At 36.9% G+C, this 23,062-nt stretch overlaps 1 protein-coding gene across 1 annotated transcript in view; it reads right to left on the minus strand.

The window, feature by feature from the left end:
• The window catches only part of LOC122811593 (TAP binding protein), a 73,501-nt gene extending 51,305 nt beyond the window's left edge, over positions 1-22,196 (minus strand). The window contains exons 1-2 of the mRNA XM_044083544.1: positions 21,849-22,196; positions 9,207-9,416 (exon numbers count right to left, since the gene is read on the minus strand). Coding sequence (XP_043939479.1) covers positions 9,207-9,416; positions 21,849-21,900 — 262 coding nt within the window. The 5' untranslated portion in view covers positions 21,901-22,196. The remainder of the gene's footprint in view (positions 1-9,206; positions 9,417-21,848) is intronic.
• Between the last annotated feature and the right edge of the window lie 866 nt (positions 22,197-23,062).

Here is a 23,062-nt window from a genome sequence, read left to right on the forward strand (position 1 = left end):
ACTACACTTTCAAGGCAGTAACCCCTCCCACAGGGACAGGCAGGCTGCTCAATGTTTATCACTGCCACTGATGAACACAGAGACTTCCCTTTAGCCCAAGCAAACAATGGCCTCCAAGAAACTTACAAACAGTTCAGAACAGCAAATCTGTAACTGAACTTTTTTAAATCTCAGAAAAGTGGGAAAAAAGCAAAATTTTTTTGTTTTTTTGTTCTAAAGATCTAAATACACTATACTTTGCAACTTTTCAAATATGTTGCGCAAAGAATTTCAGGCTGCTGGAGCGTGTGTCTACTATGAGTGGGCAAAGTTCAACCTGCTGAGGATCAGAATCCCTGAACTGCATTTCCTGAAAAAAAAAAATTTGAAAAAACGCAAACACAAAGAAGCGGTATAATACCCCTGAAAAGTGACAGTTTTATATTTTTCAGCTATGTGTGGTTATGAATAGCATAACTGGAGCTTTTGATGTGTTAATGCCAAGTTTGTTATAGGACAGCCATTTCCAAATCAGGCTACAGTCATGTTGGAACTCCTTTTGCAAACCATGATATGATATGACTTTTTAATGACTTGTTTAATATTACAATGTTATAGTTTGGATGGAAACTGATATTTCCTAATGTATTCTAATATATACATACCTATATATATATATATATATATATATATATATATATATATATATATATATACATATACATATTCATATGGGTACGTATCACTTCACCTAAAACTCATTTCACCTAAACTCAATTCACCTAAACCAAATTACCTAAAGTTCATTTCACCTAAAACTAATTTTAAATCAAAGGTATATTTCCTTTTCCCCACTGTCGTGTGATCTTGGTGTTAGTATATATAGTTAGGGTGGTGTGGGGAAACAGCCCTCCACAATGGGGGGGTGGGGGGTGAACCCCCCACTTATTTTGGTTTTATGTTGTCTGGTTTTGTTTTACATTATTTGGTAAAAGCCATCTAGGTGTGGGCCTAAGGCCCCCACACCCCCCCCCTTACTATATATTCTAACAACAGGATTGCACTACAGTGGGGAAAAGGACATATACCTTTGATTTGCCTTATTGCAGTACTTGTCAGTGAAATGAGTTTTAAGTGAAATGAACTTTAGGTGAAGTGATACGTACCCATACACACACACACACACACACACACACACACACATATATATATATATATATATATATATATATATACATACACACATACATACATACAAAATGTGTTCATTCTTAAAGACAAAAAAGTTGGTACTCAAAACATACTCAATGGAGTCCAACATAAATCTACATTCCCTACTTCATACGATGAATGAAGATGAATGAAGAATTTTTGCAAATAAAGGGTATGGCCATGGGGGCCAGGATGGCTATAAATTATGCCAACTTGGTTTTGGCCTTCTGGGAGACTAATATTTTATCCCATTTAGAAGGTAGAAGTAAGTTGTGTTTTTACTATCCGTTTATAGATGATTTGTTTTTGTTTGGAAAGGGACAGCAGCTGAACTGGATCGTTTTGTAGAGTGTAAGAACAAAAGCACATCTTTTAAGTTTTTCTTTTGCATGGAGTGTTTCCAGTGTTTGGGTTTTGGACTTAGAAGTCTTTAAACAAATTGAGGGATATAAGTTTGGCTCTATCATTAGTTATAAAAATGTGCAAGTAATACTTTATTGCACTATTCCAGCATACAAACTACCTACGTTAAGCATAACATCATTAAAGGTCAGTTGGTGAGATTAAAAAGCTTAACTACAGATTTTACAGTTTTGGATAAACTCATAGATGAGTTACTTGTTAGGTTTACATATAGGCAATACCCATCGAAGGTAGTAAGGAAGATGTTGATGGGGGAAACATTCCATCATGATGTTAACGTTAAAACTTCACCAGATTGGTCCATTTCCATGCCACTGTTTTTTAGTATTGATTGTGAGGCCATCAAAGGGGTTATAAGAAACAATTGGATGATTTTGGAAGCTAACAGTGGAGTGAGATCAGTTTTGGGTTCTGCTCCTTTTTTTTTATTAATAACAGGGCAAAGAACTTTAAGGAGTTGTTAGAAGTCAGTCACCATTCAGAGGAAGTGAGAACAAGGGGCACCTTTAAATGTATGAGTTGCAATTTTTGCAGATTCCTAGGAGAAGGTCCGCATTTTCAGGTTAGTACCAGTAGTAGGATCTGGCAGGTTACAGGAGTGTTTCATTGTGGGTCAACATTTGTGGTATATCTAGCTCAGTTTTCTGAATGCACATCATTCTACATTAGCAAAACCAATAGTCAGTTGAGAAAAAAGGATGTATGAACATCTATATGCCATAAAAATACAAAAATATGGACAGTGCACTTTTGAAGCACACTTTGGTATATTCAAATTATAAAAAAAAAATTATTTTAGTGTAATTGACTGTGTGCCTAGTAATTTCAATAGTGACTAAGCGGGAGAATTGGACTACAGTGAATTAGAACGGCAAACTGCATTTAATGCATATAATGCACCTGGGATGAATGGTGGAGTGAATTATAAAGCAATTTTACATAGGAAAGTTTATTATAACAAGTGTAGATAAGATTTTTTTAGGTTTTTACATTGTTTTAGGTGCACAATAATTGTACTTTTTTTTAAATTGCATCATTATTGTTTTTTGAGATTATTGAGAATACGAGATTGGGTATTGTTTAATTGGTGAGAGTATTTAAAAGTGTAAGGAATGATATTTCTTTGCTCTGAAGAAGGCCTGTGTTATAGCCAAAAGCATTTAATTCTTGTATTCATATTAAATTGCTCAAGATTTTGGTGGTTCACCTCTTTTTTTGTTTTATTCATGTAGTGTTTTGTTTTATTTTATATATATATTTTTTATGTGTGTGTGTTTTATTTGTGTTTTGTTTTATTTTTTATTTATATATATATATATATATATATATATATATATATATATATATACACACACACACATACACACACACACACACATACACACATATACATCATATACATACATAAATGATTTTATGTACTAATTTGGCTAATGGCTAAAATATTGTATGGGAAAGAAATCATGTTTTGAAGAAAGGAAATGGTTTAGATAAGAAGGCATATCCTAGCTTTAGCAGCTTTGAATGCAGGATGTGTGTCTTCAGGTAATTTATGTGTTCTACAAGTTATACAGTCGTTTGACTTTTTTTTCAAATAAAAGGCTGAGTAAGAAGCACATCTGTCTGTTGTAGGAGGATTTAAGACTATAAAATTGAGACTGGATGGAAGAGAAGGAAAGGTGAATTAATGTTTAAAACCCTTAGTCATTTGAGTATCCACTAATGAAATTCTGTGAGTATTTGTAATTTAAAACTGTAGTTCCTAAAGATTTTATATTCTTCCAAAATTATTTAGGGTTTCCTAGATGAACGTTTAAAGCATTCAAATGGTTGTAGTAGAATCAGTGTTAAGTCTGGTTTTGATCCTAAGTTTTGGTACATATTACATTTAGTATTGTTGTAGGGATATAGTTTCCAATTGTCAGTGAAACCTTTTCTGTAATCTTTATTTGGTCACTCATGTGAGTCATACCCCAAGGGGGAAGGGGAGTTTTTATTTTTCAGGTTTTTAATGGGTATAACGTATCCTGTATAGAACTGTGAATATCATATAAGATTGACAAAATAGCTGCCGGACAGTTTTCAGTGTTTACCAGTCAATACAGTCTGGGTCAAACAGCAAGCAAATTCTGGAATGTGAGAAATATTTCTGTTATGCATTATTGTTGGAAGATATTTATTTTTTTAAGACAAATCAGACATGACAGGACTGTGGTAACTCACCAAATTGGGAAGAAACTTTAAATGAAACTGCTTTACTAGGAATGTTAATAATAATGACATCTAGTAGAAAGCTATTGCCTGCTTGAAGATTAGGTTTTGTTACTTCATGCAATTGGAATTCATTGGAATAAGATCGTGGAGAATCACCTCTCAATCGTTTCAGTGAGCTCAGGCATGTGAAGGATTAAGAAATATGAAGAAAAGGAATTCCAACTTAAGTTTAGATTACCAAGAATAACCAATCTTTGTCTGATTAAATATAGGTTTTAAAGTGTGTTTAAATAAAAAAAGAAGAATGTGATGAGAAACAGACTGAGATAATGTAAATCTTTGTGCATACCCCTACATGTAACTTAGTTAAAATCCAGTTTAGAGCTGTAGTGCAGTTTGTATTGCTTCTAGAATTTGAGGAATGGTTTGAATTCTTATTCTATTCTATTCCTGTAAGGCAACATGCAGAGTTAGCAGCACAGTAGTTGGGGCTTGACTGGAGATTACTGTTGTTCCAAACTACCACAAGGGATTGTACCCTGTCCTGATGGAGACATGCCATTGCCAGGAGGGTAATCATCACAACAACTGTTAAACCTGCAGTGAATAAACAGAAGTAATAGCTGCCCAAGCAGTCTACTCCAGTTAGGCCCATCGGAGGGACACTTTTTTGAACCAATGGCCAGGGTTCATTTTGCCTGGGAATGGGGCACGGAGACAAGCAGACAATAGATCTTGATGATTTCCTGGAAGCTGTCCTGATATGATAGGACACTGGTGATTCCTTACCTTGTACAAGGAAAGGTATTATCAATGTCATACCTTATTTGTGTACATACAATCATATACAGCCAGGCATAGAGAAAAGCATGTGAATAAGGAATCAAAGGGGAACACAGTCAAAGCCCACAGTTGTCATAAAGGTTGGTAATGTGGCAATTTCAGGAACTGGGTTGGGCGTTAGAAACAAATCAGAAATAGAGCCACAGATGTGAAAAGGTACTAGACATCTTTTGAAAGGGGCTTTTTTAGAGGAAGTGATAGTCGTCAGCTGTAAGAATAAATCTGAACCACAGTTGCCAAAAGATGCAAGATTTCCTCCTTGGATGTGAAGCTAAAGAGGATCGTGATGGGAGAGTGGTGACAGGCATATCTCTCAAATACCACCTTGCAAAAACTGAGGAAGACAGCCAAAGGGTCTTCTGACGCTCAAGGGCAGAGGATATCTGTATATTAGGATTAGAAGTTATTATACAAAGAATGAAGTCTTAAATGGTGTCTACAGGGGAAAGGGATAGAGCAGTTTGTACTCCCAAGTTCGCAATATCAGGCTTTTCTGGTCATAGTCTATGATATTCCCTTTTCACACCATCTAGGCATAAAGCATACAAAATAGGCATATGCAAATGTTTTATTAGTCAGGTACCGCAAAAGAATTAAGGCAGGTTAGTATAAGAAATCTAAGAAATGCCAATTTGTCAAGGCAAAGATAAAACTAATGCTACTTTGGTGCCTTTGCTTGCTAGCCTTGGATATTGTGGGACCTCTCAATACACCAAGCACTGAAAATGAAAGATAAAGCTTGGTGATAATGGATCATGAGGTGATGACTTTGCCCTCTACTGAGACAGAAAAGGTGGAATATCTTCTCTTAGAATGTTTCAGTAGGGTAGGTTTTTCCTGAGAAATACTATCAGGGACTAACTCTCTCTACTGCCTGCAAACAAATGGCCTAATCGACAAGTTTAACACTAGTCTTAAAATCATGCTTACAGCATTTGCAGACCAATTTAAGTGTGAAAAGTAGCTGCCACATCTTCTTTTGGCATACAAGACACTGCTTGAAGAATACTCAGGTGTTTTGCCATATCACTACTTAACAGTTACAACAGAAGGAAGTATTTAGATTCCAGTAAGGAGTCTGTTGGAAAGTATGTGTTGAATTCTAAGACCAACCTTAAGGAGCTCAAGTTGGCATAGCAGCACGTTACAAGCACAACAGCAGCAACAAAATGTTTGGCAAGACAAAATGTAATGGTGCTTATTCCAGTTTGGGAAAATAAGTTGCAGTCAGCATGGGAAGAACATTTCACAGGTCTAAGACAGGTAAATGATGTTGAGTATTTAGTGGTATTGCCAGGCAGCAAGCAGACACACAAGCTTTGCCATATTAATAAAATGAAACCATAACAGAGACTCATTGGTACTCACAACTTCTGTATGTTACCGGTGGAATCGGAGGTGACTGTTGAAGTAGACCTTCACAGTGAGGCTTGGTCTGGCACTTTAGTACATGAGGCAATTCTCTCACAGCAGTTACCCCCAACTCACATTCAGAAACCCCAGACAGTCCTATAACAATTTGGTGACACATTTAAAGCTAAGCAGGGGTGTATGCAGCTGGAAGAGCATCATGTAAAGTCAGGGACCCAATGGTCAATATAAAGGGCAGAAAGTAAAAAGATGCCAGGTGGTATTCTAAATCTTCCGTTACCAAAAATGCAAATGGCTTCCCAAGGCAGGGACTTTAATGACTGCTCTATATGAATGTATTTTCAATCTAAGAAATGTTTCTGGGAGGTCTATCAAGAAAACTTACTTGTTGTCTAGAAACGGGGAGAGAAAGGTCAAGAGCTGTATATTTCTCTAAGATGTAGAAAGGTCAAGAGCTGTATATTTTACTACGTAAGTGAAATATACATTTTTTAGCAGTAGAATAGCTGTGTATAATAGACTAGAACTGTACTCATACTCACTGTTTCTTTTCAAAAACTGCATTATCACTCATGCTTCCTTTCAAAAACTGTATTATGTCACGTAGAAATGAAAATCTTGGTGTATTCTAAGCAGAATAGTTTAAAAGGGAGAAAAATATGTTTTATTTGAAACAGTAGTCCCTAGAAGTACTAAACCAAGACAGTTGCTTTTTCCTTCTTTGTTTGGACTGCTTCCCATTTGTAAAGAAGGCTTAATCATGACTCTTACAATTCCCTGTTATTTTGGATTATGGACCTGAAAACTTATGTTCAAACCTGGAAGCAGCAGAGCATTTTGACAGGGACTTTAGTGAACAGAAAATACAACTTACCCCCCCCCCCCTCCAAGAGTCAGTAAGCCCAAATCTTGGATAATCTGCCTATATGTTATTGCAGCTTTTGAATATTTTACTGATTTTATGGTAAACTACTGCATTCTCTTGAAAGCGGTAAGAACAAGACTATTTTGGTGCATTTAGAGCTATCCTGTTGCCAAGTATCTGTTTAAAATAGTTTCTCTTATTCTTCCCTGTACAAACAGTTATTTGTTTGCATATTTAATTGGGCTTGTATATTTTTTGGTCTTTTAATTTTAATTCATTTTCTAGTCACACATATTCAGTTCTGAAACTGTACGACTACTGTTTTAATTGTTACTCTACAAGGATAACCTAACAGCCCTTGTGTGATTACTGGCATCTGCCCCTTTTGAAGAGAGAGAGAGAGACTACTTGGCTATAAACTAGTGTAATTTAATATATTAACTGGTTCACTGGCAGAGTTTTATTTTATGTTTTGTATACCATGTCAGCTGACTATAAAGTCTCCTCAATCAACCATGTCCACTCATTCTCCTGCATGATAATTCCACTCAGGATTTGGGTGAGAACTATGAGGAGGGGGTTGTTATTCAGGCCTCCAGGAGGGTACTAGCAGCTACAGAGGCATCTGTCCCACCTACTGTGTGATAATGGCTTATTCTCTGAACTGGAATGTTGAAGAGTGACCTAACCTAACATCAGCAAGCAGGCGGGCTCCTCGTCCAATCAGTGGTCTGCATCATGCTGTAACAGGTACAGCAGGCATTTCCTCCCCTACCCTAACTCTGCCTGTACCCCCTCTTCTTGGTAGTGACACAGGCATCTCATCAGTGGAGGAAATCCAGTGCCCTTCCCTTGATACGTGTTTGCTCAAACACAAACATGACTCCTGAGGACTCTCATCACTGGCTTAAGATGCCAAGCTTACCCCCCATCAGCAGATTTCTGAGTAAGCTTTCATGGAAGCATAGCTAAAAGACAAACTCCCACTCCTCTGCCATTGGAATGGACAAGCCAATCCAGCCACTTACTCCCTCCCACTCCCCCATACCAGCTCCAATGGGCATCCAAGCCACTAACTGAGCTCTGGTTGTATGGGTAGTAGTCAGGACTTCATCCCTCTATGTCATTAGAACTAGTTAGGTCATTGGAATAGTTTTCAGCAAGAGACCCTGGTAAAACATTAGTCTGTTTTATGGCAACACGTACCGTGAGTACATGGAAGGGGTGCTGGCACTTATTGAGGTATCAGTAGCTCGACCTGGGAAACACTGTGTGCATGTGTGTGTGTGTGTGGGGGGGGGGATTCCCTTCACAAGCTCAAAGTTTTAAAATTTCGAATTGCAATTCGAGACCATAAGATCGAAGTTTTGAGAGATTGCTGTACAGAGCGGAACGGGATATTTACTGTTTTCCTCATTATAGAGTGATCTCAGAGTTGGTATATTTATTTAGCAGGGGGACTGATGGGTGCAGGGGGGAGGGCTTGCCCCCTGCAAAAACATAAAAAAAGTTTTTATTTTTATTTTTTTTATTACAATTTCAAAGTTTCAAAACTTTTGTCTTATGGTCTTGACAATTTTCAGTTCAAAGTTTTGAAACTTCGAGCTTGTGAAGTAGATCCGTGTGTGTATATGCGCATGTGTGCATGTATGTGTGTGTAAGAAAAACAGTTTTAGCCAAGTCTCAATTACTGTTGCTATGACTGTATTACAAGTCACTGTGCTCATTCTGATGTTAGTTAAATCCTGGGGAGCCAGTGATTATAATTCTGTTTATGGATATACCTAAGGGCACTCACCCCCCTCATATGTTGATTTGGTGGTCAGTAGTGTAGATGGTAAATCTGTAGCTCCTGGATATTACATGTCAGTTGGTATCAGTGGTATACAATTTAAGGACTGCACCCTGGCTCTTCAAATAATTGGTTGCAATGGTTTATGACTCAAACCCTATAACCCCTAATCTCTCACAAAGTGTTTCAGTATACAAAAAATACAAAATCCAGCAATGGTGCAAAGACAGTTTTTAGCTGCATAGCTGTACAGAGTCAGCTACCCCATATTTAAAATTGCATTCACAACAACTTTTATCAAAACTTTAATCACCAAGCGGTGAAGTACATATAGGATAATTTTACTAATATACAGCCGTTTACACACATAATTGGATAACAATTATACTGATCTGTCTCCAACACAATGTATTAGCGTAAAAGAGCATGGGTTGTTGCCAAGCCTAACTGCCAGGCACATAACATATTTATGGCATATGTTATAGAGAGATAAGAACATATCTGTACCATTAATGTCGAAGAACAGCCCTTGCTCCACATCATTAGGAGGGATGAAATCCAGCGGTGCACCAATCTGTTCATTTTTCCGTAGCAGAAGCAGCGATTTCTTCTGAGTGATTGCAGTAGGGAAAGAACCCATGCGCCCGCCCTGTTCTTCTACGTACCAGCAATCCAACACAGTGCCCAGCACTGTTTCAGAATTATCACAGCAAACAGCTGGAAAACAAACCATGGCAAGTCTAAGAAACAGAATCCAACATACATCATAAACTTATCAGCAGATCTTCTAAACAGGTGGACTCAATCAGTACTGCTGAGCTAAACATTTCAGTTATTTTCACTTCATGCATTTGTTTGTTTGCTCCTTTGGTGTTTTTCAGGACCATTTTCTCATATATGACCCAAATAATTAATAATGGCACAGTAAGATGAAGGAGAGACACAAATGACATGAAAGGCCTTTCAAAGAATTGGAAGTTAAAAATACAACAGTGGGATCTGTTTTATTATTCCACGAAATAGTTGCTTAAGAGACGAGCACCAACACAAAGTTATTCCAAGAAGAATAGTTTATTCCAATACAGCCTTTAAAAACATCAATTCTAACAGTCCAATTTACCTTTTATACTAATTTATTAAATGATTAACCTATTAAAACAAACTCTGTTTGTTCAAACTAACAAATCCAATTCCTATTTCGCTCATAAATATTCATTAGTTTAATGAATATTAAACATGTATTCTTCAAAACGTTTCATTTAGTTGGACTTCTTTAAAAATTAATAGTTTGTGGATTATAAAACAGTGAAAATATATAATCTGTTAAGAAATAAATTTTGTGAATAAATGTGAATGAAGATAAATATAAGAATATATATATATATATATAATTCCTTGATGTTGTCACAAAACAATGATGTGTACTGAGTACATAAAGCTCCCTCTAGTGTAAAAAACGGGGATTTTCCCTCCAAACAAATATTCAGTGCTTACCTAATCTACTTACAAATTCCAATAAGTGTGTGACTACCTAAATAAATTAAAAGATGAGTTAAAAACTTAATAATGCTTAATAATTTAGTCTACTACTGGTGATGTCACGATATTCTGTGTTAAAAAATATATTAACACATTCAGACTGTTAAATGTGCTTATTTGTACAACTACTAAAACTCAGTGAATGCTCACTGTGTCCATTTGGCCTGACAATACAAGTCATTTGGTCACTGTGTGAAAGGATTCATATTGACTGCTACAAACAATTATGGTAGTTTATTCTGCAGGACTATGCTAGTAATCATCCCCACTCTTTATACCAAAACATTTACAGAACGTCTATTACTTTTATTTATAATTTCTCATATGTTTATTCGGCATCCCTGTCTTCAGTCTACAGCTTTGCAAAAATGTAAAACTATTGTTTTGGGCAGATTAATACTTTTTAATGTTTCATTAATATCACCATGAATTCAATTTATTTAGTAAATTACTACACAATTTTCACAATGTTTTATAGAGCATTTCATTGGTTTATTATTTACTAAAGCAAATATTACCTGCTATGAACACGTGTAATACTTTGTATAGTGTTTCTTTTTGTGGAATTTTTCTCTCCAGGCCAAAGCTAAAATGCTACTTTACCCAGTCAGACTTTCTCAGTCAGCAAATGCAAATCAATCAATAAACAAATAAATAAATTTCAGCATGGTTAATAGAACATTAATGCTGACAATTCCTTTTTCTACCCTGACTACAGTTCCCTCTACTAAATAGTTTCTCACAGAAGGAAGATGTTAATCGGTGTAGACAGTTTATATGCCACTTACAATTTAACCTCTTTATTGTAACTGCACAATTATTCATTTATTCTCTGATTACTAACTTAATCCAATTCTACTTGTAATTTTGTTTTAGATTTAAATGGCTGAACATCTAAGAACGATTATTCATAAAGATTACTCAGAAAATGAAAAAAAAATATATTAACACAAACAACAATATTAATAATGAATAGTGTGTATTAATAAATAATGTATAATGAATAATATATGTATATAAATATATAAATATGAATTTATGAATAAATATGTAAATAAATAAATTACCCTTCCCTTTATAAATTCATACCTTGTTGTACTTTAACTTTAATAAGGGTCCGATAGAAATGGTTTCATTTAAACCAGGTTTCCTGCTGGCATCAAGGAAAACCTGCCACCACAATTCTCTACTTTCCAACCTTTCTTCCCATGGACCCCCTCTAAAATCTGGTTTTACTTGTTCTAAAACAAAGAATAAATATTCAGCTCCTACACAACATTTAGAGTGTTTATAGAGTGCGTTTGTATCCTTAGCCTTACTAATTTTGTATAAATGTTTGTAAATACGCCTTCTGAAGACCCTCTCAGTCTTGCCAACATAAAATGCCTGACAATGTTGGCAAATAGATATATAAACATATACATAAACTATTTCGTGGATTACTGGTCATTGGTTGAGTTGCTACACTTGCTTTATCTGGTTATCTGTTTTATTATACTTAATGTTGAGAGTCACCAAAGAAAAATATGTGATATACAAGATGCAAATTCACCTGCCAGGGTGTAAGATGAAAGTAAAAGAACCAATGAATGTATACGTCACACCAAAAAAACAATTACTAATAAGCCTTTTCCAATAACATAATACACAGTTGTGGCTCATGGGCATCCTTTTCAGTGCCACCATTAATTTAGTCTTCAACAGTGTGGATTACAGATATTGACTTTGGAATGCTTTTACTGTACCAGGAAAATATTGGATTGTGGTGACAAAAAAGTACACGTGCCCCAAAAAAATAAAGAACCAGAATGAAAACAAATAACAGCTGAACAAGCTGAATTCCTGATCTTAAACTAAGAAACATGAACTATGACTGAGGAAAATGAAGACCTGCCCCTATGCTATCTACTTCATCTGTCCCTGTATCTTACTTCTTCAGTGCACTGCTTTCTACTGGGATTTGGCTTTGCTTACCTGACAAATGTTTGAGCCACTACACAGTTTAAGTTTACTTCTGCCCCCACAATTTCTAACCTCCACCCCTGGGAATTCATTAATTGACCACTGCCTTAACTTGTTCCCTGTAGAGGTAAAGGTAGGATGACAGACCCTAAAGCTGTCATACTGTAGTGTGGGGCAGTTATGTCCTCTCCAAAATGCTCCATCCTCCTGATACGTGGCATGTAACTATGTCAGTGTCAGAGGTATATGAATGTTCCACAGGTACACTGTACTATAGATAGCTCTCTGCCATCCCACCATGCTTACCTGTTGCCTAAACCTATGACCACATGGAATAGCAGACAGAGGTAGTCACAGTTGCTTGGGTACCCCCCCCCCAAGCTGGTTCTCCATTACCAAGGCTGGTAACTGGACTTGGGTCAGTTGCTGTCATTACAGATAGGAGCTCTCTGTACACTAGCCCATCAGGTTTTCTCATTTTCAGGGCATCACAGCAATCATCCCTGCTCATAGGACCAGATATCCACACTCAGTGTACCACACAGGATTTATGCTCCTGCCTGAAATGCATACATCCCAGAAGGACAAAACACTGATCCAAAAATATTACACCTCAAGTAAATGAAAAACCTAAAAATACGAAAACATGTTTTATTCAGGGGAAAGCCCACCAACACTATCATACTTCTTGTATATACCAACTCTGAGATTGCACAACAGCGGGTAATAGGCAAATTACCATTCCCTGCTGTACCATGATCTCCCAAAAGCAGGTACTGGATTTTTTGAACACGTGAGATTTTGATCTCAAAAGCTGGAACAAGACAATGTTCAATATTCCAAATGTTCAATGTAATAGATGGATCCAACTGCAGAAGATAGTGAAATATGGAAAATCGGACAAGATAAGGCCTGTAGATTCTCTATATTTGACTGGATTTTCCAACACAGACCATGTTTCCCACCCTAGATAATTCATTATGTTTGTAAATAATGTTGGGAAGCACAGGGCACATGTACAATTTTTAAGTTATTGGATGAAAGGCATACATGACATTAAATACCAAGCTGTAGCACAGAGGATTATAGCAGTGTGCCCTAATCCTTAACCACGCAGGCATTCTGAACTGCAATAGTGACAGAGGTGATTTAGTACAACTGTAACACTGTTACTACATGTAAAGGAATGACATTGGTTTGATTTGTTCTGCTCCATTTCAGAGCAACCAAAATTCTGCTTTTCTTACGATTACAGAATACTGTGAGGATTTTGAGCTATTTTTATTTGTTGTATGAAAAACAGTAGACTCAACAATATTCAATCATCTTTTGGTCAAAAGGCTCAAAGATGGATGTTTCAACCAAAGTCCAGTGAAAGTCGAATTTTCCTAAAAACAGATTTAAGAATGCAATAATTTTCATACAAATAAGAAAACAGTCTGATTAGCTTAACAAATTAACTTTAAGAAGGCACTTTCTGCAGTTGTTACCCATTTGACTAGACAAAGGGCCTCTTCCCATAGTCCAGCTGTATTTGCAGTTCAAAATTACTTCTTAACCTAGAAAAGAAGCTCATTTTGATGGATTTTGTCTACAGAACCCCAGACTGACCTACACCCTTCCTGTTAGGATTATCCTTTACCGCGCTGAGCTACAGTTCTCAAGATATACAGTATCAAAATGCTGCAAAAAAACTTACAGCCCAACATCTCACGGCAGTTAAAAAAAAGACAATTTAAACTCACCCCACATAAATGACGCAAAAACATATGTCAGACTTTGATTACTCAAAGTCTGTGAGTAGATATTTTATTACAATTTATTGGAATTAGTGGCTTACTATATATCGACCAGTGAAACAGCAACAGAACATTGGTATTTCAATACAGTATTAAAAAAATATCATTTTTACTTGTGTTTGTAGATTGACAACAGGGTAAAACAGTTCCTACATTTCATTTTAGTTTAAAATTCCTTGCTTTAGTTCTAGTATGCTTGAAGGTCGCTCCAGAAATCCATTCTGTGAAGTATTAGTTCATCATAGTTATCTAAACCACTCCTGCTTAAAGCTTCTCTGTGTTTTTGTAATTCCTAACAAATATCATCTTGATATATGTGTACACCCCATAAGATGTTTAAGGTCTCTGTAATATCCCTCCAGATTGGGATTTATGGACCCCTTATAGCTAGAGCAGGCCCTTCCTTATATGCCCCATATACAAGTGATAACCTATGAAATGCAAATTCAGAAAGATATTCCTACACCAACCTGCATATCTGTTCACCACTATTACATATAGGGTATACAAACAAAGTAAATTTGCATTTCACAGATCTGACTGCTCTTTCTAGAAGCTCTGGTGGAGTATGGTGAAAACATCTGGCATACTGGCATACCAACATCCAACAGCAGACTGTCACACCCAGACATCATTCTGAGTCCTCATTTTCAAGGCCAATACACAAGCACACAGCAAGTGGCAACCATCATCAAGTCCCACACCTGTTTCAGCAGTGATCTGTATTCTTGGCAGTCTACATGTAACAGCGGTCAGTGCTGTCAACACCCCAGTGTTTGATGAGTGGTGCACACCTTCAGTCTGAGAGATAAAGGAGCACCACACCACTAAGCCCTATGCAACCCAGTCTACGATCATAGCCTTGTCTCACTTTTCCCTTACCCCATATGCAATTTATGTCTGCAACCTCCTTTCCTCTAGTTTACCAGTGGTGGCCAGTCTCCCTTTTTTGTCAAAAATCTGTGTCCTTGACCTCCTTACATATAGCCTATCTGAAGTCGGAGTCACTCCCACCTCCCTCCGTAGTCTTTCTGACAATATTGCACATCGATTACCACTTACCAATCCTTCTGCTAGTCAGTGCACTTGCCTACCCCTGCTCCCATTTTATCTACCACCCCAAGCCAGACATGAGCAGACACAACTACCAATTTGCTCTCTGGCCTATCCTGACTAGACAAATCTATCAATTGCCCCACTTAAGTTGGTATGATCAGACATACCAGCCCAATTGGCTTGCATCTTACACACAACAATCATTCCCTTACTATCCTAAGTGACTTATGCTGAAGAAATGACTGATCTGCCCCTCTCTCACACACAGTGCACATTCTCTGTCAGGTACTGAGCTTGTTTATTGCAGCAGACATCCAGACTATGGTAATACTGTGTAATAATTATGTTTATGAATCATATCTCTGTAACAGAGTGTATGGTGACTGGTGTAATGTATGCCGTCAACCACCCAGTACTGTACTACATCTGATAAGGCCATGTCATCTTACTGATGTCATGAAGACATTTCTGCAGCACACTGCAGTAGTGTCAGAATGAACATCAATATTTCTGTCAATGCCAGCTCCCACATCTTTATAATTCACAAATCTGCATTAGGAAGTTTTTTGGCCTTTGTTTTTAAATGCCTGCCTTAGAGAAGGAGGTGCTTCAACTACCAGACGATATCATACAAATATCCTTCTCCAAACCACTTATAGACATTTGTAAAACCACGTCATAGCTATTGATTCTGTACACAGGATGAATAGAAAAACTGAGTGATAAGACCTCCTGCATACAAAACTGACAGATGCTATGCATGTCTCAGGTGAAATACTTTACAAATAAGATAAAACGCGTGGGTCTAAGTACCCTGAAGTCCATCAAGGACGGTAATGAAAAGGCATTCTTTGCCCTGATCCTAAGTTTCCTATAGTCAGTATTCGCTGGTACAGTAACTATTAGCCAGTCCAATGCTCTTCACTACTGCTGGGTGAAGAATATAAACTGACTCAAACATTTTTTTTTCTAAAAGGTCAGTAAAAATGACTTAATTTAGGAGGCCATTGTCCATATTGTTGCTAAATGGTGTGATGTCTGATTATAAGTGGGTTACTGTTATGAGCTAGAATGTAAATGATATGTCAGCTGTATTTTAGCTGGTAAACTGAAAATATGTTGTTTAATCTACAAAGTGTGTATTTTCCATTGGCACAGAAAGATGTGTGAAGGTGTGACCTTTTGCTATGAAAAAAGTACATGGAGTTTCTGAACTAAAAACTGTGACTTCCTTTTCCTGGGAATTACAATAATGACACAGAATGTAAAAATGTAATTCCTAGAAGAGGAAGTTACATTTTTTATTTATTTATTTTATTTTACATTTGTTGACTGGGCTAGTCCAAACTGTCCATTTTCAGTGGAGGCCTGGGGAGAAAAGCTCCACTAAAGATAATAGCAATATCAGATACAGTACATTTTTAAGGCTAGGAATACAAGTTATTTACATAGTAGCTTAGTATCATATCATTGACAAAATTTTACAAGATAATAGTGAAAGTCACTATGTAGTGATCTGCAGTAGGGATCTGACCCCTAAAGGGTCAGAAAAGAAAAAAATATTTATTTATTTATTTGCAGTTGGTTTACCAGGATAGTCCATTGGGACAAAAGAACCCATTTTCAATGGAGTCCTGGGGAGAAAAGCTCCAAAAACAATTAGCAAGGTTACAATAAGGTATTTCGTTTCAGTTATACAATTCCTATGGACTTGGAAATACAGTAGACTAGTGTACAAACATATACAAATATTACAATCTTGTATCGCTGAAAACAATTTACAATATAGAAACCGAGAGGTTTTTACAACTTAGGGTGGGTTACACTGGAGATATCTTTCATACATTCAGGATGAGTAGCTTAATACAATCAAGAGAAAGGTATATGAGCTGACATAGAACCTTTCAATATAGAAACAGAGAACCTTTTCCATCAGAGGGTATATTTACACTAAGGTACCTTTAAGTATTCAGAAAAAGCTAATACAAGCAAGAGCAAGATCTATGAGTTTAGGAGAGTAAGTAGAAATTAGAGAGGAAATTGCTAGCACAGAAAAAACAAACCCTGCTTAACTGCCTCTGCAGCTTCTGTATGAAAAAAGAGATGAGCAATGTAAAAGCTTAGAATACTTGGGAAGGACTGCTATCTGGAACTTGTGATGTACATATGTGAGTTTGTTTAGTTGCACCTTCTTGTATTTATTAAATTCTGAAAATTCAGGCTTATTAGTTAAGGGCAGTAATTCTTTCAGTAAGAGACTACAGAAAAGGCTTAGTTTTAGAAAGATATTTTATTTCATGTAATCTATTTTCTGAAACACTATTTTAGGTTTCTTTGTGCAATTTTATAACCTCTCTCTCTCTCTCTCTCTTTATATCCCTGTTTAACAGTTAACTTTATTGTTTAACTTGTTATTTTCTAAGTAATCTATTTGTAATCACTTTAAAAAAGGTTTGTGTTTGGTCATCTGTTTACTCATTTGTTATTGCTACACAGTGACAGGCTATTGGCAGACTGCAGTGCATTGTCATTTGCATTTATAATTACTTATTTACAAGAGTGAAGCAGTGACGGGGATCCCTGCCTGATACCTGTACTGATAACAGTTTACTAAGTTGGGGCAGAGCAGAAAAATACAGTGTTGAATATTACCAGTCTTCTTTGGGAATTAGAGAGAGGGGGATAGAGAAACAGAGAAAGAGAGAAAGAAAGAAAGAAAGAGAGAAAGAAAAAGAAATCAAGTGTGTGATGTGTGTGTGTGTGTGTGTGTGTGTGTGTGTGTGTGTGTGTGTGTGTGTGTGTGTGTGTGTATGTATGTATGTTTGTATAAAAATGTTATAGTTTATTCTAAGTACAATTATCATGGATATATGAGCACAGAAAAGCACTAATATTTAGAGAGACTGGTGGAAAAGAAGTCCGGGAAATAGGCCAAAGACTGTACTTGGTGGAATGTTCAATGTGAATGGATTAGGTCCTTACTCAAGGCATCAGTACACCTTTTCTGCAAGCTGCTGTGGCCAGACAGCATTTAGGCATTTGTTTAGTGATTCGCATTTGTGCACCTTGTTTATACCTTAATCTGTCTGGTACTAATGGTGAAATTCAACAGACCATTTACCTGGTAGGCATCAGATTTAAGATTTTAAGATCTGTAGATTTAAAATTTTCATTTATTAGTGGGCAGTGGCAGTGGAATAGATGAATTAGTTAATGGTCAAGGTGTCAGAATTTGTATAGAATCCATTTTGGTCTTAATACCACCATAAATGATAGATTAAAGGAAATAGCATATATATGTCCAGTGTCATTGTTCTATACATGGAGAAGAGTGAAACGGAGTAGAAATATAGGGTACTACAACAAAATGCTAAGAATAAAACAGTGCAGAAGGAAGGATTATATAAAGTCTTCATAACCAGTTGCATGTGTATAAAGAATTAGTGAGTCAAGTGGCTATCAAGACAAGACCCAAAGAAGTATATTTCCGTTACAGAAGTGGCTCACCTGAATTTATGTAACATAGGTCTATACATTGATTTGGGTAAATGTTTACATTTCACATAGGGCAAAGGTAGACAGGATGGTATAACTGAAGATGGTAGATGATGGAGCTGACATGCCAGGTGAGAAAGATTAAACTGCACTGTCTGCAGGTTAACACTATATGGGAGGCATGGAATATCATGGGCTGGAAAACTAGGACAGATCATTCTGATTTACTAGAATTTATTAAATCTTTTGCTGTATTGCACATTCAAGAAACTTGGTTAGAAAATCCTTTACTAGACTCCTGGGTAGGCTTTAAGGTATTCCAAAGTGAAGCAAGGTAGGAGTCAAAGGTTGGCAGACTGGGAGTTGGGGTGGGGGTGGAGAGGATGTATTAACTATGTTAAAGCTGTTTAGCATGATTAATGCAGACCGTTTTCTTAACAGATTACTGTATCATTATTGAAGGCAACCCAACCAGAAAGGAAGAAGGATAATGCTGGTTATCGTCTATCTACCTCCTGCAGGGCAATACAATAAAAAAATAGTGTCTGGAAGAGATTTGAAAGCATTGCATCTCAATACCTTGTGAATCTAGAGTAATGAGTGTGCTGAAAGCTGAGCATTTTAATCCCCATATTGGGATGTGGGATTGTAGTTGAGATAACTCCATTTTTACAACTTCTGATGTTGCTTATACCCCAGAATACGATTTAATGACCCCTTAATTAATGAACAGAGTAAGAGATTGATTATCCTTTTGGATGAATACAGTTTTATTCCACTGAACGGAGATTTGAGCAGGCTAGAAAAGGTAATTCATATGCAGGATCATTTTTTATAGTTATTGATTTTTGGTTATGAAGAGATGATGGTTTTAAATCAAACTTGGAAACAGTATTGCTTACTGAAACTGATGACATGCCTCTGGTAATGACTACATAGTTGAGATGTGAGAATAATGTAACTATTATTCCACTAAATTCAAATAAAAAAGTCAAACGGATTATCAGGCAAAAACCTCACCAGTTCATGGCAGTTAGTTGGTACAATCAGGCAATGGCAAAAAAAAAGTACTTTGATTTCACAAGGAGAACAGATAATTTTTGTAGAGGTTAACAAGGTTTGTGAGACTTTATCAAGATACATGTAATGAGCTTTACACTTACCTGTTATAATATTTATCAAGTCACCAGAGGTGATTTTTTTTTTTTTGCAAACAAATGTTCTAAGCTATTTGCTGGCACTATTCTACCTAGGCACACACTTGTCCACGTATCTACTTAGATGGTGTTGTGGTGTGGGCCTGTAATCCCACTGGCCTGGAAGGCAGTGCTTTTTGGATTGAGTGAATCTGAGGACAGACGGTTGAGTAATAGGCCGGGCTCAAGAGCAGATAATTTTCATCCCGGAAATCACTGAAAGACAGCTGAAATAAAAAGGTCTGATTAGTGATACAGTCTGGAGTTTGGTCAGAAAATAACCTGATCTGAGGGAAACCCTGCCAGTAGGCTTAGAACCAAATGGAAACGTGGAAGAAGATGATCCCGTATGAAGCAGGAAATGCAGTTTTCAGTGCTGGCTAGCAAAGAGGTGGTGGAACAACCTAAATCAGGAGTCCCATGCTAGTCAAAGGGACCTTTTATCCCACTCCCACAACTTCTCATTTAACAATGAGTAAAAGTGACTTGTACACTGAGGAGGAGTTTTTGACAGCTTCCATGATATCCTCAATCAGAATTTCCAGAGCGGACAAACAACAAACTACACAGATTGCTGGCCCAAATTAAGCCACCATTAAATTGGGAAACTGATGATGAAATTAACTTAAAGCAATCTCTGTTGTGACGGGCAAATGCTGAAAGGTGGGTTAAAACTGCAACAAGCAATACCCTCTGGTGTGATGCTGTGAAAAATTAATAAAATGGCAAATACTGAAAAGGCATATTAGGACAACTCAATCAAACAGGTGATGAAATATATCCAGTTAACACAGACAGTATGAAAGGCCAGAATGTTGGGAGTAGTCCACTACACTGGCAAAGAAGCACCGCTTGTTGGACATTTAGGGAGAGTAATACTGTTTTTTTGTTGACTTATGACTCTCTCAGGTAGTGGATGAGAAGGATGGTACCAAACCTCAGAAATGTCCTCACTTATCTAGTAGCTACCATGACTGAAAATGGCACCTCTCAGAAAGAAAAGAAAAACAGAGAGAGAGACACACACACAAACAAATAAAGAGACAGTAGCAGTCTGAATTAGGTGGGATGGTAACACACCTATTTATGTGTTAAATAAATAAGCAGACTGCTCCAACTAATCATTTGTAGCACTGTTTTGGGCCAGATTCTGGCAATATCACTGTGGGGTTACTACACCATTTGGTATGTACAGAACCATCAGAAGGACGCACCACAGTACCGATCAGGCTAGGTGGGTTTCAGCCCAGGGTACTTAGGCTGGATGGGTCTCAGGATATGGTACTTACTTGGCTGGATGTGTCTCAGCTCATAGTAATGAGCAGAATGGATGTGCTTTAGCACAACTAGACTGTCTTTACTATTCACAGGACTTTCAGGAAATGCAGCATAACAAATCACAAATCTTTCAGGAAACCTTACGTTTCTCAACATGCCATTAGTGACGAGAATCCATAGAACAGAACAGTGGCCTTATCTTTCACAAAAGTTAAACAGGCCCAAAATGACTGCAAGCTAGAGCACACACAGAACACACACAAGATCAATTTTATTGTAACTTCTTACTAGATACCATGAGGGCAATATTAACAAACAGCTTCAGTCTGAGTTTTAAAAGTCCTAATAAATACAACTTCCACCTCTCCATAAATGAGCACTTTGCATCTGTTTCAAAAATTGAATGCAAAGAGTTCAGTAAGTCCTTGCAAATGCATTATTTGAGTCAATAACATTTCGTAAAGGCCTCACGCTTCTCAGCATAAGGTAACAAAGCCTGAAATTTTTATGATGTTTCGCAGGCCACCTGCTGCACAGATCTTACAGATGCACAATACTGCAGGGAAATGTCATCAGAAAAGCAAACAAAACTGTTACAGAGAGGAGCTACCAAATCTGAGAGAAATCAGCCTGAACAGGAGACCTTCCTGACTTGTACTTTAAATTAATTATCCAGTGTTGTAAATAAGAACAGAATTAGTAAGAAAGCCAGAATGCAACATAGAACGTTCAGCTAAGGCTGGTAAACTAGCTAGATGAAGACAGTAATAAGGAGACACTAGAATTCTAGTTTTCTTGAACAAGAATCTTAAGTCTGCCCTTACCTCCAAAGAAGCCAATAGCTCCGATGGCCAGTTTAAATACTATTGCATTCATTTTCCAGACAAAACAGCAGTAGACACGTTATCTAGAAACCTACAAAGTAGAACTCTTTGATACAACTGATATGCCAGACTCTGTTTCACTTTCACTTTCTCATAACAACCAAATTCCCTTTGGTGATACCAAGTATGGGGGAGCTTAGCACACTCAGGTTCAGCACATGCTGCTGCTAAACACGTCACACCCCTCTGAACTATGAGGCAGAAAGAGTACAATATGAACAAGTTATACGATGCTACAGGCCAAATAATTGCAAACAGCACACCTCTTAACCTGCATCTTTTGTGCTAGTGTGCTAACGTACTTCCACCTTCTTGTTTGGCTAATCGTTGCCTTATCTCTTAAACTTCACTGGAGCTCCCTCTGCTGGAGATCATGGGCGCTGCCAGAATTCCCCTTGTCATGCACTTCTGAAAGTAATGTTTATTATTCCTTTTTTAATAAACATCTTTATAAAATCAAAACTAAAACAGTGACACAGGTACATACATATATGCTAATATAAAAGAAAACAAGCCTGGTAACATTTTTTCATGCAGTATACACATATGTTTCCTGTAACAATTCACTCAGGCATTACATAAATTGCTGAATTTCTTCCTTCACACTCCTCCTGAACATTATTCTGCATGTATTGTTCCCACAGATTCCATTTATGTCTATGTAATTTCCTCTTTCATTTTTAAGGCTCCCATTTAATATTTAGTATTATTTTAACCTCCTTGCAAGTAGACAGGGTTTCAATATTTCTTCTTTCTGAAACCTTGTCTCAGATTTGTCTGTCTTTATTGTTTCCTTATTAGAATGACCGTTGTTTTAGACTACATCAAATGGCGTAATATCAAAGCAAAACGCAAGATGTAACACAGCATCTAAATAACACTGAAAAATATTTTAGCAGGTTATGATAAATCTTAACTAATATGTAACTAATTTTGGTAACAATAATTTTGTTACCGATTCCAAAGTTAAGCATATATATCCTGGGCTCATATACAAAATATGCTAATACTACATACAAACCCTGAGTAGCATCCTGCCATCACCCAGAATAATATCACAGTACAAGGACAAAATGATTGACTTCAGCAATTGGCTAAGCTTCTGGTGTAATTCTAAGGTGATCCAGTATCTGTCTGCCTGGGATGACATGATC

The sequence above is a fragment of the Protopterus annectens genome, chromosome 9.part0 (genome assembly GCF_019279795.1).
Source record: "Protopterus annectens isolate FY-2018-M chromosome 9.part0, PAN1.0, whole genome shotgun sequence".
In the NCBI taxonomy this organism is placed as follows: domain Eukaryota; kingdom Metazoa; phylum Chordata; order Ceratodontiformes; family Protopteridae; genus Protopterus; species Protopterus annectens.